This window comes from Dermacentor albipictus, chromosome 5 (genome assembly GCF_038994185.2).
Source record: "Dermacentor albipictus isolate Rhodes 1998 colony chromosome 5, USDA_Dalb.pri_finalv2, whole genome shotgun sequence".
Classification (NCBI taxonomy): Eukaryota; Metazoa; Arthropoda; class Arachnida; order Ixodida; family Ixodidae; genus Dermacentor; species Dermacentor albipictus.
Window position 1 is genome coordinate 103,633,912 of NC_091825.1, and position 12,117 is coordinate 103,646,028.

Genomic DNA, 12,117 nt, shown 5'->3' on the forward strand with positions numbered 1-12,117 from the left:
ATGCAGGAGGCTGTACAACTGCATCACATTCTCTACGAGAGAATCTGACAACACAGCTTACCGAAGCTGCAGGAGGCAGTGCAGGTGCTGGAATTGAGACTGAACATCTTGCACCAGTTTGTTGTAATGGCCATCAGCGCTCTTGCACACAGTCTCAAGTTTCTGCAAACGTATTAACACAAACAGTCAAGCTCACCAGAAGCAGATTCCAGTTTGTTGGCTTTTAGGAAAGATAACTGGAACGGTTCACTGAGCCATATAAAGAGACAGCAAAAGGAAAAGGAAGGTACATAATGTTGGCCGCAAAAGGTAGATGCATAAACTTTTGGGCAGGAAAACCTTTGTGAATTTGGTCAAATAAACTAAAGCCTAGAAAATCAATGCTGCAAGAGAACTTTAGAATGTTGCGAGAATTTTGAACTGGGCATGTAGTCAAACCTTTTCATTGCTTTTGCAAGGTGTGAGATATACATATCCACACAACTTCACGAACAGACAGCAGGCCTCTCACTCTAGAACATTAAACTTCCAAGCGTTTTATATGCTTTTTAACCCTTTCAGGGTAGATTTATTTCGTCATATGTGATCACCCAGGATCGATTTTTTTTTATTGCAGATTTAAATTTTTTAGAGGGGCCTATTTCGAAAAAAGTTTACCATAATTTTTCTAGGGTGACTGTAAAGTGTGAAAAAGAATTTGTGCTTGTATATATGTACTGTTTGTTCATGAATAACAATAAGAAAACAAAGAAATAAACTTACAATTCAGAATTCCATGCATTGTTATGCCCATAATTCAAGGCTTAGAAAATGCGCACACGAGAATATTTCGTAAGTCTCAAATGTTCCTGCTCTTACACTAATATTTACGTCCATAGCGTAATTGAACTGCGCAGGTGAGTGCATTCAAGAAAACTATGTGGTTGTGTGCCCCATCAAAAAAGCGAACCGTGTGACAAACTTCCGATAATCATTCATCTTATCGCCTAACAGAGGTGATTAGTTTTTCATGAGTCTCCAAAAAAGAACACGCTTGGACGGCAGTGGCGTCATTCACATGTGCACACCCCTGTGAGCAATAAATGCGCGAGTAACAGGCGGTCGCCATTTCAGCGATTAGTAACAAGATAGCCATCAGTTTTGCGAGCACAAGAAGCTGAAACCGCCGCCGGAACAAAACCCAAACTAACCGCCGCTCGCCCGCGCGCAACACAAATGCACAGGCGGTAGTATATAGATGCGCCAGAGCAAACAAACCATGCAACGAAAACCGAGAGAGGGAGGCACGAGAACAAAATTACCTGTATTCTCGCATAGTGGTAGCACATGCCAGGAAAGAAAAAGTTAGGAAATTGGCGCACTTTTTAAATGTACAGACGGCGCTGTAAATATATGGCATTGACCATTTTGGACTTGTTCGCAGCGCCGTATACTATTTACATCACTGACCCTGAAAGGGTTAAGTATATTGTTAAATGTCGTCATAGAATACTTATGCACTTTGCATGAGCAAGCGGAACATTGAGAGGATTTATTCATGATCGCCTAAGCCAGATATTATTTTTGTCTGGCACACTGCAATGAACCTGCAACTAAAGCAAAAGCCTATGTTTGCTTTTCAAATAGCACTGGTGATTGCAGATGTGCAAGTTTCTTACTCTCTACAAGGAGATGCTTTAAGTGTTAATATCAGCAATATTGTTTTAACCCTGTTTCACTTTGTACTGATTGCCCACTTCCAAGCATCCCATATCACTATGCCAAGTATCTGAAGACAGGTTACAAAACATCTGTATTCATTTCAATTAAAGAAACGTTTTTCCATTGCGCCTATAAATAATGCATACACTTCTAAATACATACTGCTTGTAGCACAATGAAAATTTGCAAGAACTCAGAAGGCAAACCAAGATTCCTACTTTGACAGTTCGTTTCAGGCCAAGGTAAGGCTTCATAGCTTCATCCAGTGCTGGTTTTAGCTCCGAGATAGATTTCTTGTTCTAGAAAAAGAAAAGCATACATTGAATTTCTGATCAAAATTACTATTTTACTTAAAGCCACAACCTGAATGGCAATTAGTCAATCACATCAAGTCATTGTTCACAATAGTACAAAGCCCCTGTAGTATTTCCAGTGGTTTTACGAACAGTATTCACACCAATGCGATGCAAGATAGTTTTGCAATATTTCTAGTTTTGCTTGCAAACAAAAACCATTGTGAACTGTTACAGACCCTCTTTTTTTTCCGTTCTGAAGCAGGAACCAGAATGGAACTTTCTTTAGTCGAACGAAAGTAAAACAAGAACGAAAAACATTTTGTTCCAATACCCTGCTCCTAAGGGAGAGGAGGGAATCACGCTGTGGCGGTCTTGGCAGATTGGCTGTGGTGTTTGACAGGCTCACATATCTTGTGAATTAGAATGTGCTTGTCTTTGAGTACAGTTTAAAATGGATAGAGTGCAATCGACAAGCAGTATGGAAAGTCGGCTGAGGAATGTCACCAAAATAAGGCTCAGGCGATGTGATGGCAAGCCAAATCGGAGGCAGCCCCTACTTAAGGCTTGCGAAGGGTTAATACTAATACACTTCCGTCGAATTAATGAATTGATTGGTCTTTTTTTCTTCTTTTGATTCAACGCAGCACCAGAAAAGTGGCACCAATTCATTCTTTTTTTTTAGTTTTGTTTTTTGCATGTCTTCATAATATTTGGTGTATCAGTTATGCAAGGTTGCTTGTGTTACACACTTCTTTCTTTTGCTAATGCAACCTCTGCTCCCTAAAGCCTCTTTTGAAATTAAATAAACAGATAAGCATCTCACTTGATCCAGAACAGACACCACTTCATGCTGCTTGTGCTCTCCCATGACTACACAGAAAGTGCAGATCAGCTTGCCATCCGTTGTGCAAAAGAACTCCAGCAGTCGCTTGTGGACTTCACACAATGTAGTTTCTACAGCACTGGAAAACACGAGAAGTAGGACAGCAGAATAACATCTTTTATCCCACTTTTCCATCTTTTTCCCACTTTTATCCCACTAGCATAATCAAATTGAACCAGGCCACCTTTCTATGTTATCACTGTAGCAGTGGTGGCTGTTATGCGTTCTTTTAGCCGTTCGTATCCACCTGACATGCAATTTTACACTATGAGAAAACAGCACCACCTGTGTCAGATGACAGTAACAAAGTGTCAAAGCAAAGTCACACAAAACATGTCACTTTATGTGCAGGGGTTGAACCAGTTACGAATCCCAATAACTTTTTTAAGAAACAATAAGGCCAACATAGTTGAGCATAGTGTCAATGTGGAAATGCAATCTGTCACCAATTAGGAAAAGCTCACAGTACAGTAGTTTTGGATTCCAGGAAGTAAATAAGCACTTATATTGAATTATCACAATTCAAATCTTGTACTGTTTTCCACTTACTTTTGTTATGTGTATGGCGCTGCTGTTAGATAGAGAACACATTAGGTTCTGAAACATTCAGCAATGGATGATGAAAACCCTTAACTCATTCAATGGAGGCGTCTTCTGGTGACATTACAGATCCCAATATCCTATTGAGACTTAAAGAGCTTGGTAACATAATTGCTTTTCAAGTTGGTTCTTATTACTATTTATTATGCTGCGAACGTGAAAAACCTATTTTTTGTTCATATGCCACTGTTAGATGACAGATGTAGAACCTAAATGTACGCGAACAATGTAACCACTTCCTAGTTTTTGGTACACTAAAAACCGATTTTCTTCACATAAACACAAACATGATGATGCAACATCACGTGGTGGGTTGCCACATTGACGGTGCATTAGATTTTCATGTTTTTTCACGGTATTCATAGTGCACTTCATGGTTGCTTTTTGTCGTCTGCAACAACAGAATAGACTGTCATGTTAGAGTGTCAATTTTCTCAAAAGCTGTTGGAAAGAATACTATGAAAACACTTTATGTCATAAAGTTCAGCATGCATCTGATTGACATCATAATTCATGTGGATATGTTACGTAATCACTTCCCAGTTGACTGAGAATTATTCAAGACAATGTGCAATAGTATTCTGTGCAAAGGGTCTGACCAAAGGCCGTTGACCAGATAACAAGGTTAAAAACAAACACCATACTAAACGATGCTACATCTTCCTGTAGGACAAAGGTATTGATCTGCACTGATTGCAAGAAGACAGGAGCAGTGGCCACACAGTACAAGACAGCAACTTATGGTGGCAGCTATCAGTGGTTAAATTTTCAATGCGTACCTCCCAAATTGTGAAGACTAAAATGCATAAAAACACCTCAGACATTTTAGGGCAAAGGGAGGAGAGGTAATAAATAGCACATATTTTTTTGTATTATGTTTGCTATGAACATACATCTTTTATGGGATCCATGTGGACTTTATTGACAATGATATCCCTAGAGACCTAGAACACAAGCAGCAGCAAACTTGGAACAGCAAAGACACGTAAGCAACACTGTTTTTAGATCACAGTGATTTCTTTAATGACTTAGCTGTTGCCGATTTGACCTGCTTCCAGAACTTGTGTCATGAGTGATAGGCTTAAACACATGCGGTGAAAAAGGTGCGAAGGTGCATGTGAAGAAGACAACGAAGCCGGTCAGTGAAACGAAGTTGGGAGCATTTACTAAAAAAAGAGAAAAAATATGCAGGTCCCACACCAAGGTGTCAACCAAGTTGACATTTCCAAATTCCGTAAGTTTTGCAGGTTTTCCCCATGTGCCTTTGCGAAATTCCCTGAGTGACCCAGAACTTTGTTTTATGTCAACACGGGCTGACACCATGTAGCCCGATGCAGTCACTCTCTAGCAAGCATATTAAAAAATAAAAAAGCAACTTAATCCAATTTGAACAGCAAGGAGTAGCATTCATTTCACTCCAAAATAAAACAGAAGGGAAGAGTTAGTAAAATGCACAGTGAATAAACCACCTTCGGAAAAAATGGTAAAACCCTTTAATAATCCAGTCGGATATTCTCAAGTTCGAATAAAAAGTAGATGCAGACAGAAGCAAATATTTTCAAATATGATCTATTTTCATCTACTGATAGCAAGCTCATTCGTATATGAGGCCCAACCTTTGTCATAAGTAAGATTCTCTCGCAAGAGCTGGCGAGTCAACCTCAGCTGACATACTCTCAGCCCGCACACAATGCCTCAGTGCTGCGTTTCACTGCTTAAAGAGTTTATTTTGGTTTGGATGAGAGACACCTGCATCTTGTTTTGTTTAGCTCAAGCTCCTTCCAAGAAGCGATGGCACGGCTCCTTTCCCATTCATTTCTCAATGTGTAGGCCCTTTGTGTTCTCATCTTCCTTCCACCGCGCGTTCGCCCCACAGACCATTTGAAGCATCCTCTTGGTCAGCTGTACAATCAACGTTCAATTTTTTGGACTGCCTAGGGGCCGCGAAAACATCCGAAAAATCGGGCAGTTCAAAAAAATGAATGCATATCTTTTATTGCCCTTAAGAGCTCAAATCGCCGCAGGCAGATCCGAAAAAGCTCTGAAGGCCTGCCAGTACACTTATTAAGCATATCGGTGCTTGCACTGTGATAGGAAATGGCGGATGCATGCGTGTATAATAAAGGAATACATACTGTGTCCCGTGACAACTGACTCTTTCGACGCTTGTTATGCTCCACCGCAATACTTTTGTGTATGCTTCACAGCGTAACAATGCTGTATTGAGGCAAAGCTGACTATCAGAAACCAACATTATGCAACGCACAGTGCTTTCCGAACTACGAAGCCAATCGCGAGGACCACAACGGCGGAGTCGGTGCCATTGCTGACAGCAATGAATTCTTTCAATGAAGGACACAGCACCCAAAAGCAAGAAGCTTATAGCAATGTCGAAGCAGCTAGGCCTAGCGTTGCCGCAGTGATGGCAACGACTGCCAGCTGATCTGCGTGCGACAGCGCCGGTTCGAGGTGGCGATGTAATCAAAACGGCAGCGGTGGTGGCTTTGATTAATGCTGTTTCAGACCTGCGGTCACAGCAAAAAGTCTGGAAAATCGGGCGGCGAAGGTTTTTGCATCCAAAATTTCAGATAAGTTTTCAGAGACGTTCTAAGGGGTATGTGGTGGTGCCGCAAAGCCGTCCGAATTATCGGGCATCCAGAAAGTTGGCAGTTGACTGTACACTGGCAACTCCTCCAGCCAACGACACTGCGTCAAAGACGATTCGTTGTGATTCCTCTCTGCTACTCACGCCAGCATCACCGTGATTTTCGTCCCCATTCAATAAAATTACCGCAAATTTTCCCTGATAGAAGCACAAGTTCCCCGAGTTTTCCCCAAGTATTTCTAAACTACTCAAAATCCCTGAGAATTCGTGGTTTTACTGGTTGGTAGACACCCTGCACACAGTGGGGAAATCAGCATAAATTACTTTTATCTTGTCATTTATGGCCTCTATCGTTGTGTTGAGCTGGGATCTGCGGTTCATGTTTTCCTAAAGTGAATCGAGGGATTATATGCTCTTCGACGGCGCTGGCATTCCCAGGCAAGCGCACGCCGACGTTATAGCTATTCGACGTCCACTGTTTCTGGAGCGGGTATGGGCTGGGCTATGGACGCCTCCTGACCGTTCGGCGTCCATAACGCAAAAGGCCATCTGATGGGCACACTCTCTCTTGTGTATCCTTTTCCTCTCCCACCACCTGGCACGTGCTCCCTCATGGATGCTCGCTGTGGCAGTGGTGCCACCTGTCAACCCAGTGGGGAACCTTTGTCTAGCATGACAGATGTGTGCACTAACAACAACAACAACCACAGTCAACGGACACTGTGAGCCGCTAAACAGCTCCGCTGTTAAAAAGAAGGTGAAGGCAGCTGAGCAGGGCACTGCTGACATGGACTCGGAACAGGTTTGTGGCACGTGTTTACCCCATCACTCATGACAGCTTGTCTGAATAAACTTCCTCAAAGCCAGTACCCCTCTGGCATATATGGAGCCTTGTGTGCCCTAAGATGGTGGCACAGGTACCATCACAGTTTATAATTTTTATTTTGCAAACTAGCGCTACCCATCTTTCTATCGTGAACAAAACTTATTATTTATAAAACTTGACTTTTCACATAGCTATACAACAAGCCCAAATATTCAACACTAAGTATGTTGACATTTGCAAATGCAAGAAGCAGTTCCACTCACATCGATACTGCAGTCAGGCTTCTGGGCTGATGTTTGCGCATTGTTTTTGCTATCTTGTGGAGCTGTAAAGAGAGCCCGGAAAAAAATGTCTCCCATTTTCTTGCCACATAAAGACCACAATAATATTATGGAACATTTAGTGTAGAGTACAGTTCTCTGTTTGCTGAGCAGTTACCTGGTCAAAGCAGAACTTGCAGAAGTTTGATGGACATGTATCACACCTGCAGGTGGCTGGGCGGCTGCCACATTCATCGCAGATAACTGCAGTAGAAATGAAACAACGGCAGCTCATCTATCTATGTCTCACAACATGAGTGAATGAATATGTGTGTGTTGTTTAGTGGTAAAAACACCAGGCATGGCCAAAGAGCGCCATGCCAGTGTTAGTGGGTTCACAGTGGAGCGATGAATTCCAATAGTAGATGAGACGTGGTTGTAAAGGGGCCTAAAATTAGTAATCGTAAGGTGAATAACCTCTAGATGTAATAAGATTATGGCAATGACTAGTGATGTGTACAATGAACATGGAGAATGCATTGCGAAAGAATGATACAATATACAAGATATGTCAGATGCAAGAATTGGCAAGAAGTACTACTTCCTAAAAACAGAGCCCTTGAAACACAAGGGCGTGAAGGCATGTGCTATATAAAACTAATATCACAGAGGCATCCACTGGAGAGAGGATGCGCTACAAATTTCTTGGGCTTATAACATGTAGCACAACGTCATTCGAGAAAGTGAGGGCTGCTTTGGTGTTAAAAAGTGGTTCTAACAAGAAATATAGCTGGATGAAGAGGGACACAATAGCGGCATACAAGAGGAAAATGTCTTCCTCTCTCTTTCGGCTTCCCGACATTCCAGGAAGAGATGGAGGACAGTCAGCCTATCACCACATATACCACAGGTTGGAGGCTCGTTACCAGTGAATAGAAAGTTGAGTGCCATATGTGTGTCCTATTCTGAGACAACACAATAGGACATCTGTTCTTCGCATTTTCATAGTTGAGGGCCAGAAATCTAACTTCAACTTAATCACATGAATTTTACTGCTCGTTTCAACATCCCACAGGCATTGCCAGCAGCTTCACAGTTTGTTTTGTAGGAAAGGCTTCAGATCTGAGGCAGGGGCAGCAGCAGAACGAATAATACCTTGCGATGCTATTGATTTGGCGATTTCATCAGGGAAACACATTACTCTGGATTCCTCTATGGCCAGGAACCCAGCATATTACTACACGTCTATGAGACAAATAAATGTTGCACTAGATTGAGTAAGTAAAGTTCAATAAAACCGGATTTTTATGCTTTTGTAAAGAAATTAATGCTTTTACAAGACTTAACAATTCCATGAATATTATTGCTTTCTCAAGTTCAAATTTCTTTAGATGTTTTACCGCAGACAGTACTGCATAGGCTTCTGAAGATACTTGTTAGAAGGTTCAATAGGTCAGATTTGGAAAAAGAGGGGCCAACTTGCCAGAGACTGATAGTAACTCTGCACACATGCTGCTGCCAGTGTTGGTAATGGTAAGACAGTAATGCTATGAGTGCCACAACTCTATTAATGCATCTGTTCTCATTGACGACGCAAGAATTAAGTACAAGCTTCACCCACATAAGTGCACTGCACCTACACTTCCTGCCCCTGTGTGCCAAAACAGTTTCTGAGAGGCATCGATGTAAAAGAAGCTCTCCTTTGCCATGACGTCACAGAAACAAGCGTGTGTAATGGACCTTTTCCCAGCAGGTGACCCCTCTAGTGGCTGCCACTTCAACTAAATTTGATGGGCAAGACATGCACGCTCCCGCCGCTTCTCACCTCTATGCAGTGGTACAGCCTTGCGGGTGTCCCCATGCTTTTTGTTCTTCTCTCTCTCTTTTTTTTTGTTATTTACCGATGCGACGGCTGCTCCTTGCAGATGCTCAGCAGTAGTCTGCATCAATTCCTTTGATGCAAACTACTGCCTAAGTGCCAAATCGGAATATCTATTTCAGTGTATCTACTTTTTTAGTTCTTACTATAACTATTTATGCAAGAATATCCGTATTTATGAATAAGCAATGCACGTGACAGCACTCATAATACAAGGTGTTAACTGTTATAATGCAAAAAATAGGGTAAAAAAAATTATCGCAGCACAGGACAAAAAACACAGTGCCATTTCCCACCCGTCTTTTTTGTTTGAGTCTCTGTCTTCGTCTCTCCTCGGTGTTAAGAGTTAGAACCCCTTGTGTGGAATCAGGGTAGGAGAGGAGAAGCTTCAAAATGAAGTGTTGAAACCTGATCCCTCATCTCGGTGGCAACAACCAGTTCTCTGTAGCTGGCACTGCGGGTGCCGGAGTCCACTACTTGTTAGCATATTCCTCTCGCGCGAAGAAAAATGGGACAGGCAGCGGGACGTGGCGCCTTAATTTCAGCAGTGTTTGACGCGGCGCGGGGTAATATATCTTAAATGCTGCTGACACAGCTTTCTTGAAAATTGCGTCTGTCCTCAGGCACATGTGTCACTGTGTGGTGGCAGCAATTCTGTGGTGTTTAAGGCAAGTTTCTTTCATCTTGCGAGTTGCTTTACCTTGACGGTTTCCTCATTGATCTTGTCGGGCGTGTGAGAAACCCTGCAGATCCTTGCAGTATTGTCTCCAGTGAGAGTAATTATTTGTAATGGGTATGTCGTCTCTGAGCTCAATGCTGTGTTGCAAGTGCGGACACATGCCCAGAGTGTCAGCTTTCGAGGTGAACACTTGGTGATGCTCCAGCATAAAGCCGTGAATCAGATCTTCCCCTGCTTCACTGGCATCTTTTGTCATTTTTCGTGCAGCATCTTCCACCAGCTGCTTGAAGCCGTCATCGGGCGTTGGGTACATCGTATTGAAGCGCACGAAACCAGCGTCTTCAAGGGCGCACTCGTTTGTTTGTCGGCAGAAGGAGGCAATTAGTGTCTCTCTCCTGCGGTGACCCATGATCTGTTTTGTGAGCAATGCCTCGGGTGGCAACATTTTCTCAGCGGGCTCTAGTTAGATGATTGCAACATCGTTCATTGTGTGGAACGTTACATCGATGTTGGCAATTCCTCGCCAGACTGAGCCAAGTATCAAGGATCATGCCTGGTAGCTCTGTGATCATGCCACCTACAAGACAAACATTTGATGTACCCACAGTAACGTCTGGCGTTAATGCACGCATCGGACATATGCTGCAGTTGAGCACTAGGACCACCTCGCGCAAGACCCAGGTCTGCGTGGGGATGTCGTTGATCAAAGCCCCTGCACTTGCGACGGATACGTTGGCACCACTATCAATGCATACGCGAATGGTTTGTTGGTTGACATAGCCAGTCACAACTGGTATAGTGCCGCTGGTCAAACCCAAGAAACAGTTTGCTTGCCTTGCCGTTGACCACATTCTGCCATCTTTGTCCTCCCTCGTGGCTCACCTCTTGTCCACTAGGATCGTTGCCTAAGTCTTGAGTTTGTCGCAGCCATAGGACAGGTGACTGAGGTCACCGCAAATACATGATCGGGTTTGGTTGGTTCGGGGCACAGAGGTCTCATATCGTTTCTCTATGCGTCCTGCATCGGTATGGGGGCAGGGTCATTGGCTGGTCTGCAACATTTGTCTGACCTTTGCTCATGGCAGCCTGCTGAAGGCAGTGGTCGAACTTTCTCATCCAAGGCATGAACGTTCCATTGGCGCTTTGCGTTGGGAGAGCAGCTCAGTACGAGCCTGGTTATCGATGCCACTGAGAATTAGCGAGACTCTCTTCTACAAGTTGGGATGGCGCCTTGTCGAGTATGGCATTTTTCGAGTACATATACTCAATGATGGCCTCTTTGTTCAGAAGGTGGCGTTTCAACTGCAGCTCGAAAAACTCCTGTATCCTAAGCCTCCGCTTGAACCTCTGTATGAGAGTGTGCTTCCACTCCTCCTAGGTGTCACAACGTGACCGGTACGTGCTGTGCCAGTCCCTGGCTGATCCCATCAGTCAGTTCACTGCTCTCGCCAGCATGAGCAATGAAGCACAATGAAGTGCAATGAGTGAGCACTGCAATCCACTCCACTGGCACAAGTCCATAGCTGAGCACTTTTTTTGGGGTGCCTTGTCGTAGGTTGGAGTTATGGATGAAGTGTTACTCGTGGAGTAGATATGGATTGGGTTCGTCGTTGGTGGGCCTCTAGACAGCCCTTTCGTGAGCTGGTCTTGTATTTTGAGCGCAGCCAAGATCCAAGACCTCGAAGGCTCTGCATCAAGGGAGCCCTGCACTGGAACATTCATGGAAGCACACAAAACCGTCGTCTTCAAGGGCGCACTAATTTGTTTGTCGGCAGAAGGAGGAAATTACTACCGCTCCCCTAGTTCACATAGTTTGGAATTGTGGATGAAGTGTTGCTCGTGGAGTGGATATGGATTGGGTTCGTCGTTGGTGGGCCTCTAAACAGCCCTTTCGGGAGCTGGTCTTCTATGTTGACAAGCGCAGCCAGGATCCAAGCCCTGGAAAGCCCTGTGTTGAGGGAGCCCTGCACTGGAGCATTCTAGGTGTCGTGGTGTTCCGAGTCTTGTGGGATTGTTCAATGTCAGTGACTGCATTGAACCCACTGTCATCATTGTGTCAGTGGGAGCATAAGGTTGCGCTTCGTGATGTGAACTCATGACATGTTCAGTCGGCATTCAGACATTAGGTTCGTGTTGTTGACAACCTCACGGATGTCGCTCGTAGTCACATGACGCACTGGGCTCAGGTGACATTTAGGTCAGCACAAAACATCATGTTGATGGTGGATAGCGCATCCAGGTTTGCCTGCCTGTCATCATTGTCGGCAGCCTGAATTGATGTTGACGCGTCCATCAGCCCAATGGCTCGGCCACTTGCATTGTGTCAGATAAGCCGTTCAATGAGGTCATCCTTACGACCAGAACAGGGCAGTCCATGGCCCCTCAGCT

General features: G+C 43.9%; 1 protein-coding gene across 3 annotated transcripts in view; it reads right to left on the minus strand.

Moving 5' to 3' along the window:
- Positions 1-12,117, minus strand: part of qin — a 100,182-nt gene that overhangs the window by 81,804 nt on the left and 6,261 nt on the right. For all 3 annotated transcript variants that reach the window (XM_070538649.1, XM_065437058.2, XM_070538648.1), the window contains exons 5-9: positions 7,350-7,435; positions 7,175-7,236; positions 2,821-2,959; positions 1,920-2,000; positions 62-162 (exon numbers count right to left, since the gene is read on the minus strand). In XM_070538649.1, coding sequence (XP_070394750.1) covers positions 62-162; positions 1,920-2,000; positions 2,821-2,959; positions 7,175-7,236; positions 7,350-7,435 — 469 coding nt within the window. The remainder of the gene's footprint in view (positions 1-61; positions 163-1,919; positions 2,001-2,820; positions 2,960-7,174; positions 7,237-7,349; positions 7,436-12,117) is intronic.